The sequence below is a fragment of the Harmonia axyridis genome, chromosome 7, assembly GCF_914767665.1.
Source record: "Harmonia axyridis chromosome 7, icHarAxyr1.1, whole genome shotgun sequence".
Taxonomy (NCBI): domain Eukaryota; kingdom Metazoa; phylum Arthropoda; class Insecta; order Coleoptera; family Coccinellidae; genus Harmonia; species Harmonia axyridis.
Genome location: NC_059507.1, coordinates 20,149,160 through 20,175,389, shown reverse-complemented (window position 1 = coordinate 20,175,389; position 26,230 = coordinate 20,149,160). Strand labels below are relative to the sequence as shown.

Genomic DNA, 26,230 nt, shown 5'->3' with positions numbered 1-26,230 from the left:
TGAAGGAACTAAAAAAAAAAAATTCAAATTTCTCTGCTAACTTCTTGAAGTGTGTTCTCTAAGTACAGACAGATATTCGGTGCTCGATCAGAAATTGCCAAAATCTTTGTAGTGACAACACTTTGTTCACTACAGGTGACAATAAGCCCATTTGGCAAGTAGCAGAGGAAAGGGAGGAGAATAAAGCTAGGAATAAGGAGAACGCCCCTTACGGTGAGTACGGGGGTTGGCATAAAGCAGCCAAAGTTGACTCTCCCACTGTTACTACCACACTGAAGAATCTAGGCGCCCTCTACCGGCGTCAAGGTAAATACGAAGCTGCCGAAACGTTGGAAGATTGCGCTTTGAGAAGTCGTAAAGAGGTTAGTATTTGCTTCTTACAGGTGACACGATTTCGATCTACTTTTCGCCTTATAACTGTTTATATTCTTGTTCATTATCAAATGTGACATGAAGGAGGAAACTATACAATCTGACACATTTTTTACAGTTTAGTTGTACAATACTTTTATAAAGTATCTATTCACTAGATAAGTTACTTCCGAAGAGTATATGAAGTTACTTTGAGTATCTAGTTCCTTTTTTGAAAATGAATTTGAATACATATTTCAAATTACATTTTAGTTGCCAATAAATTACTTTTTCAGTTACTCCATAGTTCATTTTGAAAAGTATCTGATATACTAGGTTGTATTTTTTGTCAAAAAATAAAAGAAACTTAAGTACAGTAACTTCACAGAAACTGATATAATTCTTTTTGACAGCTTTGTTTAGGGAACATAACTACTTCAATAATTTATTAATTAAAAATGTGATACTTATAAAATTTTGCTCATTAAAGCACTGTACTTTTTTTTAGAATACAGCGACTTATGGCTGCAATGATTAGTTCACAGTAGTAATATGATAACATATCAATTTAAGCTTCATTAGTATAGCAATCACATTGAAGTTGCGACTTGAAGTATTATAATTGTATAAGCCAGCAAATTCAGAACTTTCATATTATCATTTAATAGCTTAGTAATTTTTATTTTTTTCTTATGCTGCAGCACGTACAACAAGTAAGTGTAAAAACTCTATATTGTTTTCATGTGGAGTAGAAGTTGAATATACTGATTATGTTTATGTGTTGATGTGTAAAACGTTAGTAATACTCAATGTCAACAACAGCACACCCTTGGATTGCTTTTTTATATACACAGAATACCTATTGCTTTTAAAAGGGAACGAATACTGTAGCTCTCAACATGAGTTAATTTTATACCATTTTTATATTCCATTTGTTTACGATTTTTCGTTTGAATCTAGTGAAGAGGTTGAGCTCAAAATACGAAAGCACGAGTTTTACTTTTAAGGTGGAAAAGTACAAATACTTCTGAAGTGTTATTCACTAGGATATGTGTAATTTTAGGGCAAGGATGTGGCACATAAACATCCGAATGTCACCTCTAGATTTTCCTTTCCTCAGAATATACAGGAGAAGGTGAATAAATACGCACAAATAGCGATAACTTCATAGAGTTCTTCCTCATTCCACATAGCATCAATAGAAGCTTTATCACATAGAATGGACATTGCTTTGACTTTATAGAATAGTTTGCTTCAGCTAAGTTTGATTGTTAAGGGCAATAGTCAAAGGATTAGTTTTAAGCAACATTTGCCAAATAGCGGGAACAATATCGTGAACATTGCGTTGACCCAGATTGGAACCTTGAGGAATCCCAATCCCTAGATCACATGCCCAGTTTAAAAACTATTTTTTATCAAATACGTCTTTTTTTTTTAAGAAAAAGCCCCTTGTTATTTTTTAATGCGGAAATATTGAAAAAATGGCGAGCTTTGCTTATGTTATCAGAACACCTTAGTTGATATTTATTTTCTTTTTGAAAGCCTTTTAGTTCCTCAGTTATGATAGGATTTTTGTTTTTGGCAGGCCCTTGATATTGTCAAGCATTCTAAAGTGAACCTTCTCGGTGACCTTGACAAACGTAAATCTAGCGGAGCAAAAGATAGAGCTTCAAGAAGAGGATCAAGAGAATCTCTAGAAATGACCTATGACGGTGACGAAGTGAGTAGAATGTTTTTGCTTTGGCTTGTCGAAGGTTTTCTGTCTTTATTTATTCATTCTTTTCCATACTAACATTTTCCGGCTTTAACCTGGGGATGTGCAAGACAGAGATCCTTTCACTGAATTGAATGTTTCCGCAATATTTGTTTCCTTAGGTTTTTAGGTTATGACTAGGTTGGTTTTAATTTTATGCAATCTCAGCAATGCTTATTTTTTTTACGCAATAATTTTTCTGTATCTAAATCGATGCTAGGCATTTATCAACTCCATTACTCAATTCTTCTTCAGCTGCCTATGTAGAAACCCATGACCTAAAGTTCTATACGATTTTATTTACGTGGTTTTACTCATAACGTGCAATTTATACAAATTACATTATTAAAAGTTAAATTTTCGAACATTAGTGTTATAGGTTTAGCTTTTTAATAGAGGAAAGATACACGCTTCAATAACGTTTAGAAATTGTTGAATTGTTCCATCAAAATTAGTGTTTATTTGTGAATATCGAGGGAAATTTCGGAAGAATTCATAGACGACATTTTTCATTTTATTGACTCAGTATCTTCGTATTTTACTCAAATTCGAAAATTAATTTTCTTTAAAAGGTACAAGAGTAGGTGCCAGTGTCAACTAATGAGCCGAATTTGGTACCGATTTTAAATTTGTCTACAATATGATGAATAGTGATTCAATTAACTGAATAATGTTCATATTCTTTTTAAATTTCGATCAGTATTCACAAATCATTTGAGATTTTGATAAAACGATTCGAAAATTTCTGAACGTTGTTGAAGAGTGTATCTTTCTATGATTAAATGGCATAACCTACTGAATACAAGCCACAGGAAAAGTCAAAAAATAATACGCAGTGTTGCTACTATAACCATTTTAAATTGAATAATTCCTTTTGGTAAACCTTTCACATGGTGTTTAAAAATTCAGTTAATTTAAAATGCCGATCACAAAAAACCGGTCTATAATGTGTCTGAACCTTTAAAAAATGAATATTTTTATACATTAACTATGCCACTTCGCTTTGCTGGGCTTTGCCTAATATCTGATACACTAGTATTAGGGTAGTTAGTTTCCAACCTTGCCTGATTCTTATTGTTTCTCAACAGCCTAGTACTGCAAGGACTCCAGATACTGAAAAGGGAGGATTGAAAACCAAACTCTTTAACGCCTTGGGTATAAATTCGGCCACTACCAAACCTAGCTCTTAATCCATCGAACTAGCTTCATCCAAAAAAAGCCCTTCGACATTAATCTAATGATTATTAGTAATCGACATTCCACTCTTAAAATGCACGACAGAATTGAAATCATTGAGGTTACTATGGACATTTTTGAATGATTTTCAAAGTACTTGTTAATCGAATTTATGCAATTGATTCCTATAGTGAGATCGAAGTTGATAAAGTTTATGTTGTTTGAAACGAGGGCGTTGATATAAATGTGGAAACTAATTTTTATTTATTACTGTAATTTATCTTCATTAATTTTTCAATGGAGAAATAAGGCTTCTTGCTTAACTGATTTAAACAACTCTTCTGAATAGCATTTTTCTACTTCCTTATGTATTCGTTATTAGAATTTTCATATTATCCTTTGAATAATTTCGAAATTGAACATAGTATATTTTTCTTAATTTATTCAAACATTTATCTATTAATTGATTCAAATCATAATTTAATGGATTTAAATCATAACAAAGTGTTTTATCACGAAATTATTCAAAATTACGGACCCAGTGATGATATTTTTTTTTATTTTAAGTTATCATGGAAATCTATTAAAAAGCTTTAAGGACAGAAAAATTTCACTAATTACGCACTATTGTAACACATATATATGAATTGAATTTCTCATGAAACGATCAAATATTGTGAATGAAAGCCTGCTAGGTCAATTAAATTTTAGTAGAATTCGTGCAATTTTTACAAGATGCATTTTCAAGAAAATTATTTTATACATAATTCAAGTAGATTATCGAAAGGTAACGTGAATGAAATAATATTGTATATTCAATGTATAATTAACAAGATGTGTTGAATTATGTTTGTTAAAAATAAATCCATAAAATTTTATTTTTTTTTATTTGATCTCCTAAAATTTTCGTACATTTCTCATGGAGTTGATAATATGCTTATAAGGTCTATCATGTTGAGTGCTTCATCGTTTCCTTTGAAAAATACTATTTGCGTAGGTTTTCATTTTATCGGCACTTGTAGTTTGTCTAATTTTGGCTTCTTAATAACTTTTATGTTTAATGATTTGCACCTGCATGTGAACAATTTCCATCGTAAGTATCCCACTAAACTTTGAAGTTCTAGATGTGATATTCTCATTACCGTCATTATACAATCTCGCTTTATCTCATTTCAGAATGGCAGAAGGTTTAGATCATAAGGAGACGATTCTCAGCAAATATGGAAGTATTTCTCAATGCAGTTCAAACTCATATTTTTGAAAGTTTTAGTTATGCTTATTATAAACATTTTCATTGCATATATTTTATATATGGAAGGAATGATTTATTTGAAGAAACTTCTTGATGAGTGAGCTGAATTCTTCAAAACTCTGAGTACATGAAAATAGCTCCACTGAAAATTCAGTGAAGGGTCTTATTCTAATGAGCTTTATCAAACTTTCCTATAAATCAAAAGAACCAGGTTTCAACTTGTGGTTGAAATAGGTTGCATACTGTTTCTATTATGTGATATTTTGCGAAATCTAAAGGAATTTCTTCAATTTATTGTGAAAAACAAACTGAAATTCAATTAATAGCTTTGTCGAGAGAGTGGAAAAATATTTAACCGATTCGAGTACTTACATCTAATAAAAATAATTCCAGAAAGTGCAACTATGTAGGACTTTTTGTGCAATGTTGTCGTCAAATGTGATACTTCAAACTGACATTCAAAATTTTGTTTGATCACTGTTGTCAAAATTGAACGCTTGGAAATCAATGAATCATTTCCATTTGATTTCTCTAGGAAATATTTGAATCTCACTCTCCTCACTTTGTTGAACAGTTTCTATTTTTTTTTTGTTATTTAGTTTCTTTGTTCGTATATCGAATAGATGTAAGTTTCAAATTACGTTTCTGTTAAAATGATGATGATATTTTCATGTTTGCCTTTGCCTTACGGATAGGTAATTTATTCCTTAATTATGAATCGATTCTAATATTAGTGACCGTTACTTCTGCACTTCATCATTCCATAAAATGACATCTCATCATCATCATCAAAGCGTTGATTAGGATTAAGTATGGTTTAGGAGCTTTTTTACAAATCAATGTATCAATGCAATATGGTTTATTAATGTGCTTTGCTACATATGATATTTAAAATAAAATACGATATAACAATATAAATTATTGTATTACTGTTTGATGTACATTGATTGTCCTCAATAGCTGGAATTTGTTTAAGGAAAAAAATGAAGGTTTCTATCTCTTTGGAAAAATTATTAAATTTTTACTACTAATTTGAAGAGTTGATGTAAATATGGAAGGATTGGCCAAGCTGAAAAAATAGAGAAAATGTATCAATAATTGAAATAGTATAGAAAAATAAAAAAAGAAAATACTCAACAACTTATGCATCAAATATTTCTATGATTTCAGAAATAGCATTGCCTTAAAAGTCAGGTCAGAAGTTTTTGGCTTTTGTTCGGTGTTAGTTGAATACATTTCACTGCTTCTCTAGAAGAATACGATTTTAGTCTGAACTATAAATTTTCTAGAAAAATTGGATACTCCTGTGCTATATATCCAACTGACATCTTATTTAAATGAGCTTCTATGAACATCTATGTTCAACAAATTTTGATGGTTTATATCAAAGTGACGTCTCATTCATTTATCGCAAACATAGAGTAATAAACATATGTTTATTACTCTTGAGATCGCGAATGACGAAATTATTTGTAAAAACTTCAATGAATTTTTCGGAAATATCTTACTTTAATCTTTGACAAAGAAGCTATGCAACCGACTTTTTCGACCCCCAATATGTTGAAATGAAATTTTAGCCAAATATTGCGAATAATTTACGAGATTTCAGGCTTAGAAGATTTTTTTTCGATTCCTCAGTGGAACGATCCTCACGAAATTTTGCATAATCTTTTCTTTAGGCATTTGGCAACTAACTACCTGGTTTGAATTCGATCAAATCACTTTTTTTTGCATGAAAAACAAAATTTCAGATGGCTATAAATCCGAAACCGCTGGTTGGATTTTGCCCATTAACGAACTCAACAGTCGAATACAGACCCCAAACAGTGCAGAAGTTTGAAAAACTTTAAAATTAGAAAAATTTTTATACTCACGGAATAATTTAAAATGAAATACTCAAAGATCTTCTACACAAACTCCATTAATTTTAACGTATCCTTCCCTGCATCCAGCATCAATTATGTGTCCCACTCCAGTGACACCAACATCAGGTTCGCTCATTACTGATGTGCACAAACCCAATAATAAAATAAGCGCAGCAAGCAAAATAAAAGTGTATTTAGAAGAAGCCATAACGATTTCTTCTATGTTACGTTCGCTATCAACAATACCTGAGATCAAACTGGTGTTAACTGAACGAAGTTATCAGTTTTATCATTTAAGTACCTTTCCTCTGTGATAAAGAAGCAAATCGATTTTTGTGTGATAAATGATACTATAAATTCGTGAATTGAAGTGTTATTTATTTTGAGCTAAATGGATTTTCCATTATGCGAGTAATGTATGTCAAAACTCTGGATATTAATGTTGGAATAGCGATAAATTATTTTCCATTTGAGCTGTAGTCAGATCTTTCTCTGCTTTCAGGAGTGTAATTAGTTTATTGCTAGGTTTACGTTGTACATTCCATAAGTGAGTACATTTATGGTTATTTTTTGTAGTTCAGGGCATCGGCTACCATGATCAGTAAACGGATTGTGGTTTATATGTTGAAAAAGTGGAAGCTTCGATACTATCTTACATCTCTTTTATTGAATCCTCTTTCATGAATTTTGCTCGTATGCTGCATTTATCTATGATAAAATTCATTGAATCTGAAGTGAGATGAAAGTATACATTTAATTCATCTTCCAAGAATGTGACATCATTATTTATTTACGTATTTATTTGTATTGATTGTGATAAATCAGATAATTTATCAATTCAATCAAAACAACTTCATTGTGAATGAAATGAGTAAATCCCGTTTGCGAAATCTGTTTGGTATCAACAAATACGATTTCATTGGCATTGAAATGATATGAATTCATGAAGATGTGCTTCTGAAAAAGCGAAAATTTAAAAAAAAATGTAAAATCATCGACATCAAAGAATCAAACGGAAAACGTTTTTCAAACTAGGTTCGGTGTCATCACGTCCTTGGATTTGAGTACAGAGAATATTGGAAATTAACAGTAAAACTTTGTTAAATGTATAAAAATTAAGGAAAAACGACTAAAACACTAAAAGGTCTATTAAGATTGAAACCTCTATCAGAACAAACTGTTAAAATTTGGACTGCAACATTTGTCAGACTGAACAATTGTGAAGCAAAGAGTGGCCCACTTTTTATGTTTTAGGAGTTGACGGGAATAAAAATAATATTGTGTAAAAATGATCGATAATTGAATCATTTCTGCTGACGAAAAATATATTCAAAAAACCAATTGATTTATGATAATCAATCCTTATCAATTTGCAACGGAAGGAATAGTTTCCGAATGTTTGTTGAATTTCGACTATTTTCAATGAAATATAACCGTTTCTAAGCCTCACTACTTGGCAAGCAAAGAGTACACTACATGTAGACCATACAGAGGAATATAGTTTATGTACTTACCTTGTTGAATTCAAATCTGAAATGTTGTTTCTTCCATAGAGAGCTTTTCATCATTTAGTTATCCATTCTGAAAAAAAATCAGTATTAAATTCTTCAATTTCCTTTTATATCTTCTATCAAATGAAAACAATTTCGATATAATTTTTTGTACAACGATTCGAGGACAACTGACTTGATCAAAGTGAGATTTTGGTAGAATATAATTTTTACTAAAATAAAAGTGACCGTTACAAAACCGGGTAAGTAAGTTTTTGACGGTCATTAACTGATAGCGTTTCAATAAATATAATGACACATTTTCTTCTCTTCTCTTATTGATACGTAGTGTTATGAATTTTCAATCAAAAACTTCTTAATTCATCATATTTTGTTGAAAGAAATTGATATAGTAATTTTATAAAGTATTAAATCAAAAAATAATCTAAATGAATGAATGAAGATAAACTTAGTTTGTTTCAAATACGTTTTAGTTAAAAAAAGTTCTAGATATAAAGAATGGAGATGATTTATTTGAATGGTTTTCGGAAATATGATTGCAAGGCAGGAGATATCTGGAACTATGATTGCAAGGCAGATAGTCGAGTGGAAATAGTTTTTTTTATCTTGAAACACTTTTCTAATAGTAAATATTATCAACTGAATAAAATTTAATTATATTAAAAGTTGATCGAAACAAATATACTACATAACTGATAGTGGAAATAGTTAGGACACTTGTTTGTAGAGCCAGTATAAGATGGGTGATAGTAGATATTAATTTTTTTTTGATGTTCGAAAATATATATTCGTTAATTTGTTATTTCGAATCCAACGGAGACATGGTTTAAAATAAAATAAAAATATTTCGAAAATAAATATATTATTTTTTTATCTATTAAAAAAAAAATAAAAAATTTAATCAACTGTTACTTCAAGCGGTACTTTCTCGATACAATGTGTATTTTCAAGTGATTATATTTCAAGATATGCGATATTTTCAGTTGTAGGGGTACTTACCGGTCGTAGATTTCTATTGGTCTACAAGGTCCATTTCCTACTACATATTCTCCCGGTGGGCACATTCTCTTGGGAATATACATGTTGTTCCCTTCAGTTACCATCAAACCAACTACGAAGAGAAGGAGTACTCCGAAGAATTGAGTGAGCTTCATATTAGGAAAAGATAGGTTCACGTTTCGGACTGTGTTTCTTGACGATTGTCATCGAGCTTTATATGTACTCGATGTACATCCTCGAAGGAAGTCTTTAACTTCATTTTTTATCTTATCCAGTAGTAGGTGTTATTTCCTAGGTAACTGAGATAGTTCATATCCAGAAGATTATTGAACGGTAATTGGATACGTATCAAACGGAAATTTGTATAGTTTCTGAAGATATTGGTGCCTTGTTATAGGATCTGATTATCAATTCAATATTTTAATGAAGATTGTTGAAATCGCTGTATTGGTACAACCAATTCTTCAAGTCATTGGAACACTACTTTATTGGTACGCGTGATGTTCAGGGAGGTAATACGAGAGTTACTATTTATGTATTGAAAATACAAAAAATAAACAAGTGATTTCGATGCAGAATATTTTTATTGCTTTTCAAAATAATCGCCTTCAAGATCTATACACTTTAGCATGCGATTGAACCATCAATCGAACCATTTTTTCCAATCAGAAGATGGTAGTTCTAAAACATGCGTTTTGAAGACCTCAACCTCATCTTCGGGTGATGAAAATCGTTGTCCACGAAGTTTATTTTTAATTTAAGTCGGGGCTGTAAGGCAGATGACCCATTAATTTGATTTTTGTGTGTCCAAGTATGTACTCATTCGTTGGATTTGATGTGTGTGAACTCGCATTGTCATGATGCAAGATGATTCGTCGTTTTGTGTTTAATTCTCTCGATTTACCGAAATTATCAGGCAAAAAAATGGTTTCATACCACTCTGAATTAACGATCTTTTGATTTTCAAGAGCCACAATTACCACATGGCCAGTTTCCGTGAAGAATGACGCCACCATTTGCTTCTTAACGCTTCGAGAACGAACAACTTTTGTTGGCTTTGCTTCACATTGAAACACCCAAACTGCCGATTGGCCTTTTCTTTCTGGCTCGTATGCATAAATCCAAGATTCGTCACCTCGTCACCTGTGACGATGTTGTATACGCTTTGGATGCACCACAGTCGTATTTCGAAATCATTTTACGGCAACAATCGACACTAGCAATTTTTTGAGCATCATTCAATAAATGTGGAATTCAACTTGCACAGAGCTACCGAACACACAAATGTTCGTGCAAAATCTTATGAATGCTAGTCATACTAATGCTTAAACATCTCTCAATTTCCTGATATGTCACATGACGATCTTCTCCAATTAGTTTTCGCACAGCATCAATATTTTCCGGCACAACGACGTATTTTGGACAAACTTCTTTAACTTCTTCCGTGAGCGAACTACGTTCACGTTTGAATTCAGTGTACTAGCGATATACAGTGACTTTAAATGGTGCTTCATCACCAAAATTTCAATTTAATTGATAGATGCATTTTTCTTAAGTTAGACCACGTCGAAAGTCATTATTTTCATAGCTCAAAAATTTTCATATTTTGGCAGAGATGAAATTTTCAATTTACCGTAAACAACAAAAATTGTGCTCGTACCTCAAAACATCATGGGTAGGTACTTATAACACAAAAAATGTCAAATTTTACGATGTCAATATCAGATTTTACCTGGCAATATCAGTATTGCCAATTCTCAATACATAAATAGTACCCCCCGTATTATATGGACGAAAAAATTGAAAAAAATTTGGTTCCAGAAAGCCAATAGGTAACTGATTTTATAACGAATGAATGCTTTTAATGTGCTGATTCCAAAACACCACCAGATGTTTTCTATCAGCTCTAGTTTTTGAGATACTGGTTAATTGATGTTGATTCTGATACTTGCCGAAAACGAAGAAATAAATACCGGTTGATTTTCTTAACATAGATTTGAAATTCCAAAGTTGATCCCTGTAACCCCACAAGAGGGAATTAATTGGAACAGGTTCTGGCATAAATGGACTTCCCCCTCGAACCATTAACCTTATTCGAAACATTCTTGTATAAGATGTTTCTCTTCCAAATTTTGACTGATTCAACTTGAAAGTTGGGTACTCGGTAAATGTTTAACGGCCTAACTCAAAATTAAAATATAATTAGCCAAATATACACAGAGTCAAAAATGTGTACCGAGCTTTCTGAGGGTGATAGTAGGTACATTGAAACATAAGTATAGTTTGATGAATAAGCTTATGGCCCAAAATGCATATTAAGAGGGATATATTCTTCCAAAATTGATAAAATTGCAAAAATTTTTCCGCATAACTTTTGAACGGTGAATGCCACCAGATTGAAATTTTGAGCATAAATGTATGTTGTAATAATACATTTTTTATTACACTTCTACATTCCTGATATTGTTATAAAGGGTGTTTTTAGAGGGTGGGTCATATTTTTTGGAACAACTTCTATGGTTATCGATGAATCTCGCGATGAATGAATCTGCCGACATCATGTGACAACAAAAACTCAAATATCTCGACAACGGTTCAATTTTTTGTGTCTGGAGAAGAGTACTTTTTTATGTAATTTTCTTCGCTCCATCAAATGCTTCCTTTTTTTCACCAAAACGAATACAACTAAAGGAGTTGCCCTGAAGAAATCATAACTCACCCTCTAAATAAACCCTTTAAACAATATCAGAAATGTAGAAGTGTAATAAAAAAAAATATTTTAATAACATATATTTATGCACGAAATTTTTACCTGGTGGCATTTACCGTTTGAATGTTATGCGTGAAAAAATTTTTAATTTAACCATGGGAGGATATATCTCCCTTAACATGTATTCTGGGCCATAGGTTTATTCATGAAACAATACTTATTTTTAAATGTTCTATCACCCCAAAAAGCTCGGTACATATTTTTGACTCACCTTGTATAAGTGTATAAGTACCAGAATCATTCTTTTCATTCCTGGTTAACTGGCTCTACTCAATCCCATCCTCTAAATCACTCATTTTATGCTTTTGGTAGGTATTCATTTGGGACATCAGGATATCAATCTTTTCACCCCCATCTTGTTTTTCAAATTTAGGCATTTTTCTTATCTCAGTTGGTTGTTGTTGAAGTGTATACTGTTATCATTTATTTTATAGATGTTTATTTCGATACAGAAAAAATATTACCTAAGTGTATGGTCTTGATAATTTATCGTTCATCCAGAATGCTTAAGTTTCTCTCATCAATTTGATCAATTTGAAGGTGAATATAAGGAAACTCATGATGGTTCAGAAAAGAAGAATATAGTTAAGATTAGGTATGTAAATGTTTACAAGCAACTAAATATAATTTTCATATTTCACAGATCGCTATATTACATATTTTATCACTGAGAATATGAATTCACCTTTCAGAAGAATTTGGTTCATTCGATTCTAAAACGTATCTGCATTCTCCTCGAATGAGAGTTAATCCCTTTGGACAAGCGTGGCCTGAAATAGACCTGTATTAGATTATAGTTTGAACAACAATAGTTATTTGTTTTACACGCAGCAAAGTAGTAAATTGACTGCCGCGGCTGATAGTTCAAAGTCGTGCATAGCGAGGCTATAGGATTTTAGCTAAGGCAGTAAATCGACTTTGCTGCCGAGTTGAACAAATAATTTCTTCTCCTATTGTTTATAATGATTAATGTAGTACCTATATTGTGCAAATTTTTACAATTCCCACAATTTTTTTATTTTTCCTGTAGTGATAAATTGAAACAAAATTTGATAGAATTCGTAACTGTTGTAATGGTTGGTTGCCATGGTACATAATAATTATAGTTTGACAATTTATGAAATATTTTATTTCCATTGAGAATAATTATTTTGATGCGTTGGCAGAAAAGTACTCCTTTTACTGACTAGACTGGAAAGGTAATCGTTTGTTGTTTGCTATGTGTCTGCAAAATTAATATTTGCTGTCAATCGGAAAAAAATTTCATCATAAATTGAAACAGAATGGTGTAATGAATTTGAAATTAAGTTATTATTAAAACGACTTCATTATGTTCAGTTATTGTTGAGTAGTAATGAACTGACTGAAGAAACAAACAGAAATTTCTCAGAATTTTTGCTAGCTTTTAATTTTACTGTAAATGAAAATAACATGATGAATTTATCCAATATTTTTTATTAATTTATTGTTATCATTAAACTGTAGCGAAATAGAATTATATGAACGTAATAACATCCGACCAAATAGAATGAAATTGAAAAAATCTAAGGAATTGTTTGAGTCAACATTTCAACATAGATGATTATCTATACACCCAAAAAGAGCATGAATATGATAAATCAGATTGATAACTTACGAATAGCAGTTTTTCTACAAACTCCTCTCAGCAAAATATAGTTATCTGGACATATAATAGTGGCACTAGGTTTCAACTGAGGTGGACTTGAATAAACTCCGAAGTCCCATAATAAAAACAGCGTACAGAAAATTATCCAGTTGGATCTATTCATGATGAGCCAATAACATTGTGAGACAACGTTTGAATGGAGTTAATCAATTTGAATAGGGGTTATCTAGTTGTGACTCCTTTCATGTTGTTTTTTGTTATTTCCTGCTGCTTTGAGTTTTCCCAAGAAATCGATACACGGTTTACTTCCATGATACAAACAAATCTAAAGCTGTTAGCTGTACGACATCACAACTGTTATTTCAGGGTCGCAACGAGAATAATTCGCAGATAGGATGTTTGACAATACGAAAAATATTGTCCTATTCATTGATTTCCAAATAGATAATAATAATAATAATAATAATGGTTTTTATTGATACAAATCACCATAAAATGACTATATATCATAGGGCGAGATTTAGTTCACACAATCTTGGTCAATATCAACATGGTGAACACTGTGAGATTGATACCAAAAACATGTGTCTATTCTTCCATCTAACCCTCTAGAATTAATTTAATTATGAAAATAGAACAACCAAAATCGAAAGTAAAAAACAGCCAATCCAATACTACCGCATAAGAGAAAAAAAAATCCCGAGCACTTAAACTCTCCGCTCTAGATAACTCGCACAGAACCCTTAACTGACATTGAAAAAATTATAATAAAAAATCATCAACCTAGTCATACACTGGATCATTACGGATATTATTATCAGATCTTTAAGAACAATGTACCTACCTACATAGGCTACCTACTTTGCTTTCGCCGTTTTTTTCCGAAATTTGAGGCTTTATTGTAAGAAACTGGTTATAAATTTATGATTCAAAGTATCGTCCATCGCTGGCAACTACTTTCTCCTATCTTCCGGGCAGAGTACGAATCCCGCGTTGAAAAAACTGGCCATCTTTTGAAGCGATCCACGAATCGATCCAATTTTTTACTTTTTCATAAGACTGGAAGTGCTGGTCAGTCAGTACGTGTGCCATTGATCGAAATTAGTGATAGTCCGAGGGGGCAACTTCTGGAGAATATGGCGGGCGGCGTAGGGCTTCCCATTCCAACGTTTCCAAGTATGTATTGACCACTTTCACAACATGGGGTCGGGCATTGTCATACTGTAATATCACTTCATCATGTATCTTGTTGTATTGCGGCCGTTTGTCTTTCAATGCTCGGCTCAAATGCATTGATTGCGTTCAATAACGATCGCCTTTGATTGTTTCAGTCGGTTTCAATAATTCATAATACACTACGCTGAGCTGGTCCCACCAAATACTGACCATGATCTTGAAACCGTGAATAGGTATTCGGTTTGGCCGTCAACGTGAAAGCATGGCTGGGGTATTTTCATGCTTTTGAAATTATCGTAATGAACAAATTTTTCGTCTCCAGTTACAATGCGATGCATAAATCTCGTTTGTCTTTGCCTTGCAAGCAGCTGTTCACAAGCAAACAAACGCTGTTTAACATCTCTCGGCTTCAGCTTATAGGGCACCCAATTTCTTTGTTTCCGAATCATTCCCATGACTTTCAGACGTTTTGAAATGGCAGGTTCTGTCACTCACAATAATTCTGCCAATTCTTGTTGCGTTTGACACGAGTCTCGATCAAGAAATGCCTCCAACTCTGCATCGAAAACTTTCTCTCTTCCACCGCCATTCTAGTCTTCGACGTCAAAATCAACAATTTCTTGAAGCGTTGAAACCATTCTCGGCGCGTTCTTTTCTTTCACTAATAGTGGCCTCACCACAGATATTTGAGAGCATTCGATGAGCCTCAGCCGCAGATTCAATCATATTAAAGCAGAAAATTAGAAGTTCCTGCAAATGACGAAAATTTGACTCGTAAACTGGCATGTTTAATCGAGAATAACTTTATGACGCAGTCACAAATCGACTAAATATTTCGATGGCGTTATGTTTACAAACACCTAAGCTTGTTGTATGACATCTATTCATTTTGTCTATCACACGCTACAATCATCTATTGCAAAACGGCGAAAGCAAAGTTGTACAACTAATACCTACATCAATTAATTGAAAAATATCTCTAAAGATGTCAATTTAAAGTTGCCTTTTTCCATTATTTTTCAATTTTGCTGTGTTCACTATTCTGCTACGAATATGCATGTGGGTTATTTTCACTGGGAATTTTTCCAGAATTACGCTGGATAGTCTGTTTGACAGTATGGAAAATATTATCCTATAGGTACATTCAGATTTTCATATCAGACTTTCATGAAAAATTTACATTAATTCATTGAAAAAAATGTCGTTCAATATGTAAAAAATATGTGTTCAGCTCTGGCCCCCCGCTTTATGCAGACCTCAAAAAAATGCTCCAGGGACATAAATTTGGTTCTAATGAGTAATTGATTGCGGAAGTTAAGCCTATTTGGAAAGTAAAGATGAATCTAGAAAAGGTTTTGAAAAGTTAGAGAAACTGTATTACCCCAACCGAATTTTTGAGAAAAAATGTGTTTTTACAGGTTAACTCGGGACTTTTCAACTCAAGGGAACTGTTATGATACAAGTCATCCAACAATAAGAAGAAAATAAAATTTTCTGCTCGTCAATCGAAGCAGTTATGGCGCGGTCAGTATAAGGATAGGTGTCCTTCCTGTTATCCGGAATTTGACCGAAGAATAACGGCATTGAATATCTTCAGGGTGGATTTTAAGTGTGTAAATAGACAGACGAACCAACGCGCAAAAGCTCCTGTCTTCAAGTCGGTGCTCTCTTGAATTTTTACTCGAGAATATCGCGACACGACAAAAAGGTTACTTTAACATCCAAGTGGAGGCACAAACCATTATTATAACATAATAGAGAAAATTCACACGGAAGTTATCCATGTTCTCAGACATGTTTACCAAGATATAGTGCCCTATTTGAATTTTAAAGCACCTCTTTCCTCGGTTCATTCTCTTGTCGAGATTTTCATTCATATAAATTCCTCTAGTTGAGCATTATATTGGTTGCATGGAAAAAAGCAATTTTAGAGAAAATTTGTTTGAAAATTGCGCGGGAAACTGTGTTTTATCATTTCTTCGGGGTATTTTATGTAATTTTATATGATGACATATGGTCTCAAAAAAAGGCTGGCAGGAATATGAGTTTGAAAAATGTAGATAATTTCTTTAACGTTTTATTTGGAACTGAATCATTAGTTTTGGTTTGATTTTAGTGAAATAAAAAAGTGAGGAAAGTACTGAAGTAAATCCAGGTCCCGAGCTAGTGAGCGTTCGTTTAGATGAGCCAATTGAGCAGTTGGGGTTGGTCTCCAAATTTTTTTCCAAAATTTGAAATAATTTCCTATGATTCTGATTGATTCAACACGAAATTTTATAACAAGCTTGAAATGGTTATTCTTAACATACACGAAAAATCTACGGATTTTTTCTCGTACTGCAATATTGGTTATTTATTCTTCGATATTCTTCTTGAATTCTTTATGGTTCTTATGATGTGATCACATTAAAATTGCTCGTGATGCTTGAAATTACTACTTCATCTCAACATTCAGAATTTCAACAATGTCGGTTTTGTGGTTAGATATATTGGGTAATATATTTCCGATATTCTTCTTGAATACTTATATTTTTGATCACGAGATAAAAATGAAATATTGCATGGGATTTAAAAAATGCCACTCTATATCCAAATGCAAATTAAAGGTTATTTTAAGGGGGTTGTTAATCCCCCAAGCCTTGTCGAATTATTCATAGTTATTGAGCCGATTCAACTTTCAACCAAGTGCAAATGCAAATGCTTTTTGTATAGCTGCATCTTTGAACAAGAACGAATACCAGTGACTATTCCCGTTCAAAAAATTCCAACCAATTATACAAGGGCGTAGAAATGAGGGGGTACTGGTGGTAATTACCCCCTCCCCCGAAGATTGCCAAAATATAAAATTTCAGAATTTTTTCGAAGACGAAAAACGAAAATTTCTCCATGGAATGAATCAATATTCTTTTTACTTTTCTTCAAAATCGGCACGGCAGCAAAAAACGGACCCTCTTACGGTTTATGAGTTTATTATCGCTTTCAGATGATTACTTTTATTGCACTACAAGCACGTCTATGTCCGAGGTTTATTATTTTTCTGTTTCTACCTGTTTTGTCGGCGTCCCTCTTGTTTTGCCATCTGTAGTTTTTGCATTCGTCATCGATATACACTTACCCGTTGTTTTCGGTTGTTTGTATCATTTTCCTCACAAAATTTTTATCGTGCAGTTATCAAAGAACTGAACATAGTTATTAGCATTGAAAACTTTTCTGTGCTGTGTTTTACAATTTAATGTGTTTCATTCAAATTGCAATTTATTTGTAAAGACATCAGTTTTGAATTGATTATACAGGGTGTTCCTAAATTGAAGGTACATACGAAAATGACAGATTCATTTAAAAAAATAAAGTCCTATAACATGTGTCCAAAACGATTTGTTTTGAGATACCGGTGTTAAAGTTCAAGTTTTTTCTCATAACACCTTCCTTCCACAAATTATTCAACTTAAATTTGAATTAGATATTCAAATTTAAAGTTTTCATCATGTGATTTTGAATACAAATGTACAACATTTTCTCCAGAACTTTTTTAAGTGGACTACTGATAAAGTAGAGAAATGTAAAAAAAACTTTGGTAAGTTTTGTCGTAGGTATCTACTATAAGAATTCTATAGTTATCAAAATTATTATAAATATACTAATTGGTAAGTTTTGATGAATTAATTATTTTTTAGTTTTGGTACTTATTTGCACAATCTTCAGCGAAGATAAATGAAGATTCGATAAACAAGGTATAATCATCACTTGAAAGTGGTACTACAAGAAACACCATATATTTTGAAAACAAACAGTTTGCGGACCCATCCTTATAGGACTCTTTTTTCTAGAAATTATTCAAAGAATCTCTCATTTTCCTCTGAACATCCAATTCAGGAACACCCTGTAAAACTTTTAGAAATGTATATTATTTGGTTTTTGTATATGCAGAATGCTGTGTGTTTATTAATATATATATTTTTAGTGACATACCCACCTACACTAGGTGAATAAATTAATGGATCAAAATAAAATTCGAAATTTTAAGCGGTTTTTCAAATGGCTGTATTTCCGATAACAATGGTCGTATCTCAGTTTGAAGAAAGCTTTTTGAAGCTTGAAGTTTATAGTTTAGAGATCTATTGATGAAAAAAATTTTCAAGCAACGTGTACCGCCCAATCCTAATGAATACAGTGTCTAAAATATCTGCGAAATTTTTCAGTTTTTATTTTTGGCCTACAGACTTGGAATTTTTTTTTCCAACTCAACCATTATATGGATGAGATGACTTGTTCATGCAGCTTCAATATCCTTTTTTCAAAATTTCGATACGAGCATTTCTCTCTGAAATATCGAACATTGAATTAAAAAGGACCTTTTTGTCTTTATCCATCAATATCTCACCAATCAATGTTTGCACAGAAAATTTACGGGATTTTTTGAAATCTTGAATGAATTCTCTACAAGAAATAGCTATGGTATTCTCAAAAAAAAAATTTTCTTCGTTCTCTACATTAATTTGAAAAGTTGATAAAAAAAGGGCTTTTTTTTTCATCATGAGATCTCTAAACTATAAACTTCAAGCTTCAAAAATCTTTTTTTCAGATTGAGATACGACCATTGTTATCGAAAATATAGCCATTTGAAAAACCGCTAAAAATTTCGAATTTTATTTTGATCCTTTAATTTATTCCACTAGTATATTTTATTCGTTTTAATTATTTCGTATTGTATTTTTTTTGGAATATATCAATATTTTACTTTTAACATAAGAGAATTTTTATATTCATTACACCATTAAACCCGCCACCCCCCTAATAAGTACCTTGACGATCCGCCATTGCATCTGGTTCTCAAAATTCGAAATTATAAAGCATTCAAGATAAGATAAAATATCATTCATTCAATCGAATCATCGTTCGAAACAAGGTTTTCAACTATATTTCAGGAAATCTAGCCATATCAGAAATCTGCAAAAATCCAACTTGATACCTACATTAAAAAACCCATTTGAGCTCCATCCTTGCGTTCTAGAAAGGACAAAGGTGAAAATATCAGACGGTTGAAACTGCCTCATAATTTAGGATTACAAGGGAAAACTTTTATTTATAACGTGAAAATTGTAATGTCACACAGTTGGGTTTTCATGCTTTACGTAGGATGCAGAATATCCGACTAGAATTTATTCAGGACATTTATAACTTTCGGTGTCTTTTTGTTGGTCGGTTTGCTAGAAAATAGATGCTTGAACTACATAATTTTCGAGGGAGGTTTCCGAGGAAATATGTTCCTAGAACTACTCGATCTTCTCGGATCAATGTAAAATGTTATCAATTTTGAATTATTATTATCCTCATAACTGAAAATTTTTGATTATTCTCAGTTAAATTGTTTTTTTTATGAATGAACAAAGGAAGCAGGAAATCAATTCACTCAAATGTCTGTGATTTTCGAATTTTCTGAGTTTACCTCAAATGTTCATACCTAAAGTCAGTTATCAGTAAATTCAGCTTTGTAGCTGAAAATAATGAAGTTTTTCTGTCCTGATAACTATCTGAATATCATATTATCTTCCGGAGAATGGATTAATTTGTTTCAAGTTTTTTTGATAATTTGGGGAATTGCTTTTTACTCTTTTCACCGAACAGATCACTCTATCATTTTGTCGTAATGTCCATAATTTTCGAATTTTGATCCGGAAATACTCTATAACGATAAGATTCGATTCAATGATGACGAATTCGTCCTCAAAGTCGATTCTGACCGTCCGTAAACATGAAAACTCTTGAAGATGAAGATCTAGAAACTTTAAATTTTCAGAGGTTGAGTTCGTTAATGAGCAAAATTCGATTGAGTATATGGCCGTTTGGGTTTTCTTAGTAATTCCAAAGCTGCATCTTTGATAGAGATGAAAATTCGCACATGGACGTAAAATGACAATTTCAAATTTCTTGAGAAATTTCATATTTCTCATAAGCTCATAAGCAAGAAATACCCAATATTTCTGTGACAACAGACTCGATTGAGTTCAACATTTTACATGAATGTAAAGAATAATAATTTTTTATTGATGGCTTCATCAGGATCATAAAACGTTCGAGCAGATCATTGAAAAATATGGAGTGTGGTCTTTAAGCGCCCAACAGCCACTGAATAATCGAACGCTTAAAAGTTCCTGTGTTTTCTCAAGTGTTTTTCCTTTTTTGAAATTTAATAACAAAAAAATTCAAATTGTTATTGACGAATTCACCGGAATCAAATATGCGCATAATACCTACATGATAACTTTCTCTGACACAATACTGATTAAATTGCAGAAGATCTGCTTATCGGTATACTTTGGGATTTGAGTAATATTGACCTTATTTGACGTAACAGTAGCCATTGAGTCACCTTCAGGAGGATCAACTCCGTAATGACAAATAATATATTCAATGAAAAATTGAGTTTCAAAATGTTGTGTTGATAATTCAGAAGAGAATTCAGTTAGATACATTTTCATTTTATTCTTATGTTGGCATTACCGTTTATTTTCTGTCAATTATTGGGTGGAGATTTGAAATTTTGTGATAGTTTTGCTTACTCACATATTTTAATACACAAGTCACTGACGGATATAAGTGAAAAAAATTATCAGATTTAATTAATTTTTACCACAATCGAGAACGACTAATAATCGTATAAATTAATTTCATTAATAGGAAGGCTCCCATTAAATCCCTGGCCTGACGCACAGATGGCACCGCCAGTGCTATATCCCCTTTCTCACTTTAGTACCAAGCTTCCAAAGATCTTCTTCTTCTTCAAGTGCCGTTTTCGTTCCGAAGTTTGGCTATCATCAAAGCTATGCCTCGATACTGCAGATCTAAACAATTGGCAGTTGTTGCTCTCAAGTTCTTCAACCATGAGTTTCTTCTTCTTCCTATTGATATTTTCCCTATTATCTCTCCCTGGACAATAAGCTGCAGCAACTGGTATCTATTTCCCCTCATAATATGTCCCAGGTATTGCAGTTTGCGCTTTTTAATAGTCACTATCAATTCTTTCTCTTTCTGCATTTTCCGCAAGATCTCCCCATCGTTACTCTCTCTGTCCACGATGCCCTTAGTATCCTACGGTACATCCATATCTCAAATGCTTCTATCCTTCTGATATCAATCTTCTTTAATGTCCACGATTCCATTCCGTAGAAAAGAATTGACAGCACGTAGCATCTCACAAGGCGAATTTTAAGTTTAAGGCTTAGATCTCGCCCACAGAATATCTTTTTCATTTTAGTAAATGTGGCTCTAGCTTTTTCCACTCTGATCCTGATTTCTTCAGAGCTATCGTTATTTTCGTTGACAACAGTTCTCAGGTAATTATACTTTCTCACACGTTCAAGTTTTTGACCATGCACGGTTATGTCAGAGAAGTTTTGTTGTGACTTAGATACTACCATTATTTTTGTTTTGCTGATGTTAAGTGATAATCCGTATTCTTCACTGCATTCTTCCAAAGATGCGTGTCAAAATTTCTCAATATTCAGCCCTATTGTTTAACTAAAATCGAATAGAGATGGTATGGATCGAATAGAAATGTATCTGTCGAATCGGAATCGTTTCGAATTGTTATTCTGTAACTCAAGTAGAATTACTATGAATATTTCCCTCCTGACAAAAATTCTATGTATCTGGAGAACAATTATCGAAAATTACAGCGATATTTGCATTGTAGAAAGCGAAACTGCACTGCGATAATTGTTCTGTTCATAGATGCTTAGTTTCTATGCATCTTACACAGTTCGAATCTATGGCAATTCCATTCTAAATCAGTTTGACAGGTAATGTAACAGTTTATTCGGGAAATATTCCCCCGAATTACACTCGTGCATCAAAATGACCGGATAATTTCGCATTCCAGCGTGTTTTCTTTGAAAAACTGCATTCGGTCATTTTCATTTTTGGAGAAAGAGCCCTCCACCTTCGGTGTCGGGAAAATGAACTCATGCAGTTTTTATGACAACACGCTGTCATGCAAAATTATCGGTAATTTTGATGCACTTGTGCAATTACTTACGAATATCAATTCGAATTACATTTAGCGATAGAAGAAGAATTCGATACCGAATACCAAATTTGAATTGGATTTAAGTGAAACATTCCGATAATTGAAATTACGATCTGTTTCGTTTATTCCTATTCGAGTTTCAAAATAGGGCCCATTGAATTAAGTTTCGATTGAGATATTGAAGATCGAATGAAGCAACATTTGTTTTTGTTTTTAAAATGGAATGCAAGCAAAGCAATGACTTGATAAATTTTATTCAGCCTTTCCTTCATTGACAACAACGGTTAAAAGGTGGTACCTATCTTGATCTTGATTATTAGTTGGAGATTTGAAATTTTGTGTTAGTACAGCTCACTCACATATTTTAACACACAAGTCACCGACGGATATAAGTGAAAAAAAATATCAGATTAAATGAATTTCAATTAATTTTGAAGCCCCATTTTATTAATAGGACGGCTCCCATTAAATCTCTGGCCTGACGAACAGATGGCACCGCTAGTGCAATACCACCTTTTTCCCCCGTTAGCACGGCGCTTTATAAGTCTATAGTAAAAAGACGACGTAGTTCATAAAGGTGCTTTTGAGTATAGTATATCCAAAGTCACTTGAACTAGTCCATGAAAACGCTTGGTCATAGATGTCCCTTTGATGTGGATACCGCGATCTGCTAAATACCGGGGTTTATTTCAAAGTATTGTTAGGCAATAAATTCACTGGTTCCAAAGGAATTTCTAGAAATTTGGACAACCCTTGTATAATCGAAATATTCTGGCTTCCTCCAAGTGAATTTGTATATGCTATACCTATTTTCATTTTCAATTTTTCATAACTATAGTGGAGAGCACTTATGTGCTAAACAAAAATTGTCTCTTGGAAATTTTATTATTTTAGTACTGAGAAAACATTTTTGTGTCAATGAGTATGTATCATTCATTAGCTGACTTTGCGCCCCTACAATTTGGCGCCTAGGCAAAATGTCCGGTTTGCCGGTCCTGATGGGGACGGCCCATCATTAGATACATAATGGTATTCCCATTGAACTTTCTCTGTATTGTTGGTATCTCCTGGACTAAGGTAGAAACAATGAATATTACATAATGTTATTGAACCAATTGAGTGCAGAAATTGAGAACAAACGGCCTCAAATGTAAAAGAAAAATTGACAATGTCCCTCGTCCGAAATGGATAAATATACCTAGGTTTATTTCGAAAGCAAAGGCGAAACTTTCTACAGAAAAGGTATTGGGCAGTTAGAGGAGAGTTGAAGTAGATGAATCACCTATAAATGTGACTATGTTAATGAATAAAGTCGAATTTTTGAGGAAAAATGTGTTTCTACTATCTAGGCCCGAATCCTCGAAGTGTTACTCTCTCTAATTCAGAACTTACCATATTAAGCCAGGGATAAGATGATGCGATAGATCACATTTTTTCCCCGAATATAAACGGAAAGAAAATCATTTTCCCACCGAATCTCGGGGCCTCAAACATTGAGGCACCCCTCGCGATAGCAAAAAGGCCAAAAAGGACCTTTTTCATCCGCTTGTTCCGAATTGCGATGATTCTGCATAAGTCGGTCATCCCGATTTCCTATCCCAACTCCAATTCCGGCCATTTCCGGTCTGTTTGACGTCGCGACGTCGGCGATGCCCGGCCGAACTGAAACCAATTTCGAATTTGTTTCATTCTCGCGCCTCACCTGCCTACAATATATGGAATTTCGGCTGGGATGGTTTCTTTTCTTCTGGCCCAGAAGTTTATATATCGGATATAATTCGGGATAGGGGGAGGATTCGATGAAGAATACTGGAAATTTCACATTTTTTATTATTTTACCTTTCCTAACGAGAATTGGTCCACATAACTGAAATAGCTTTTGCTTATACAAGGGATTCTAATACGAATCTGAAATCAAGGGCGGATATAGCACTTTCAAGAGTCTTCAGGTGTTTCAAATTCGATGATCACTGAAATCATTTCGGGAATTATAAAACTCTAAAATATTGCTTTTTTCGAAATAAATAGCATATCAGAAAGTAGATATATACCATTGGATATCTTGATTCTCGAGAAACGGCGTTTCTGAACAATTACTGCTTCAGATATTTCGCTATTTCACTTCATTTTTTCTATTCAAAATATTAGAGAAATTTTTGAACGTATTTCTTTGTAATTTCATAGTTCATATGGCAATCATGACATATCATAGGAATCATTAACCGTTTTGAAGGGTACACGGGTGTTTTTGAATGGAAAACTCTATATTTTTGAATGCAGTTTGTTAGCTGCCGATTTGTCGAAAAGCATTCCGTTACTGGTTTTTCAAAAGTGTCATCTGCTTCAAAGGTAATGGGTTCTCCGAATTCATTCTGGAAATGGGACACCTTATACAGGGTGTCCCGTAAAGACCACGTCAAATCCTTGGTACAGGAAGACTCGTCGCTCCAAATGATCTTATTAAAAAAATCTGGATCTGCATGATGTTTTCCAAAATTTGCCGGCAAAATTGAATTTCGTTGAGGTGAATAATTATGCGAGTAATATTTTCGCACGTAAACAATTGCCATTGTTCACTAAGTAATGCAACATCGAAGAATTCTTAACAGAATTGATAAACTTGATTTTGTCAGAAACGTACCCATTTGGATAAAAACATCCATATCTTTTTTTTTTTTGAATAACAAATGATTTGTGTGATACCTCTTTGAAATCACTATAAAATAGACAATTTATTGGTGTAATGTGCAGCAGTAGCTCAGTACATTTTTTTTCCACTACGATGGGCTAAACTTCATGAACAAAATAATCCACTACCAAAATTTCCAATAAAAATATTTCTCATAGCCCCCCTTTAAAATTTTCGGAGGATGTTTTCAATGTAAACGTTGAAATCATTCTTCAGCAATATTTTAATGAAAAATTAACCAGAAAGATGTAAAATTGTACCAACTGTAAGGGCAAAACTATTGAAAGGGGCAACAATTCATTATTTTCAATAAAAAAAAATATCTCGAAAACGGTAAGACTTTTATTATAGGAATTTTGTCATAGCAGGTGGGTTATCCTTTGATCTACATTCTTCCTCGGTTTGACGTGGTCTTTACGGGACACCCTGTATAAGCGCTGTTATCCTCAGTTATTTGTACATTATCAAGCAACGTTATTTTCTCATTGTGTCAGAAGCTGCCAACAAATCCTTCGTTCTTATCGGATGAAATTTTATTTTTTGCGAAAACTATAGAACAAAGAAGACTTCTTAAAAAACGACAGTGAAGCTGAAATTTCATCTATTCAATCGGAAGTTGAATTAGAAAAAAAATTATTATTTTCAATAAAAAAAATATCTCGAAAACGGTAAGACTTTTATAATAGGAATTTTGTAATAGCAGGTGGGTTATCCTTTGATCTACATTCTCCCTCGGTTTGTCGTGGTCTTTACGGGACACCCTGTATATAATTATTTTTCATATATTTTCATTTATTCGGAGATTCAATTCATTCTATGTCTATTGTTCAATTGTAATCGAGTAATATTAATAAATTAGGGTGTCAGATTTAAAAACACTAACTCTTTATCTCTAAAACGGTAATTGATTTCTATGATCTATTATGAGTAAGAATCATATAAACCATAAAAATCATTGTGAAACACGTTTTAGAATTTTTCGTATATTTCGAACAGAAACCAAGATATGTATAGCGAAATATTTGAAACAGTCAT

General features: G+C 32.8%; 1 protein-coding gene and 2 long non-coding RNA genes across 11 annotated transcripts in view; 1 reads left to right on the top strand and 2 right to left on the bottom strand.

Moving 5' to 3' along the window:
* Nucleotides 1-5,450, top strand: part of LOC123684773 (kinesin light chain) — a 33,353-nt gene extending 27,903 nt beyond the window's left edge. For 3 of the 9 annotated variants that reach the window (XM_045624215.1, XM_045624214.1, XM_045624211.1), the window contains 4 exons: nt 136-362; nt 1,053-1,064; nt 1,937-2,071; nt 3,193-4,158. In XM_045624215.1, coding sequence (XP_045480171.1) covers nt 136-362; nt 1,053-1,064; nt 1,937-2,071; nt 3,193-3,294 — 476 coding nt within the window. In that variant the 3' untranslated portion in view covers nt 3,295-4,158. Of the gene's footprint in view, nt 1-135; nt 363-1,052; nt 1,065-1,414; nt 1,545-1,936; nt 2,072-3,192; nt 4,159-4,456 lie in introns of those variants that run through there. The other 6 variants (XM_045624218.1, XM_045624217.1, XM_045624212.1 and 3 more) reach the window with 4 other exon arrangements.
* Nucleotides 5,377-7,905, bottom strand: LOC123684774. Its single transcript, XR_006748180.1, has 2 exons — nt 6,407-7,905; nt 5,377-5,601 (listed from the first exon to the last, which is right to left on the bottom strand). It is a non-coding gene; the product is annotated as an uncharacterized LOC123684774 (long non-coding RNA).
* A 4,357-nt stretch (nt 7,906-12,262) lies between these two features.
* Nucleotides 12,263-14,150, bottom strand: LOC123684775. The gene is made up of 2 exons (XR_006748181.1): nt 13,314-14,150; nt 12,263-12,447 (listed from the first exon to the last, which is right to left on the bottom strand). It is a non-coding gene; the product is annotated as an uncharacterized LOC123684775 (long non-coding RNA).
* Between the last annotated feature and the right edge of the window lie 12,080 nt (nt 14,151-26,230).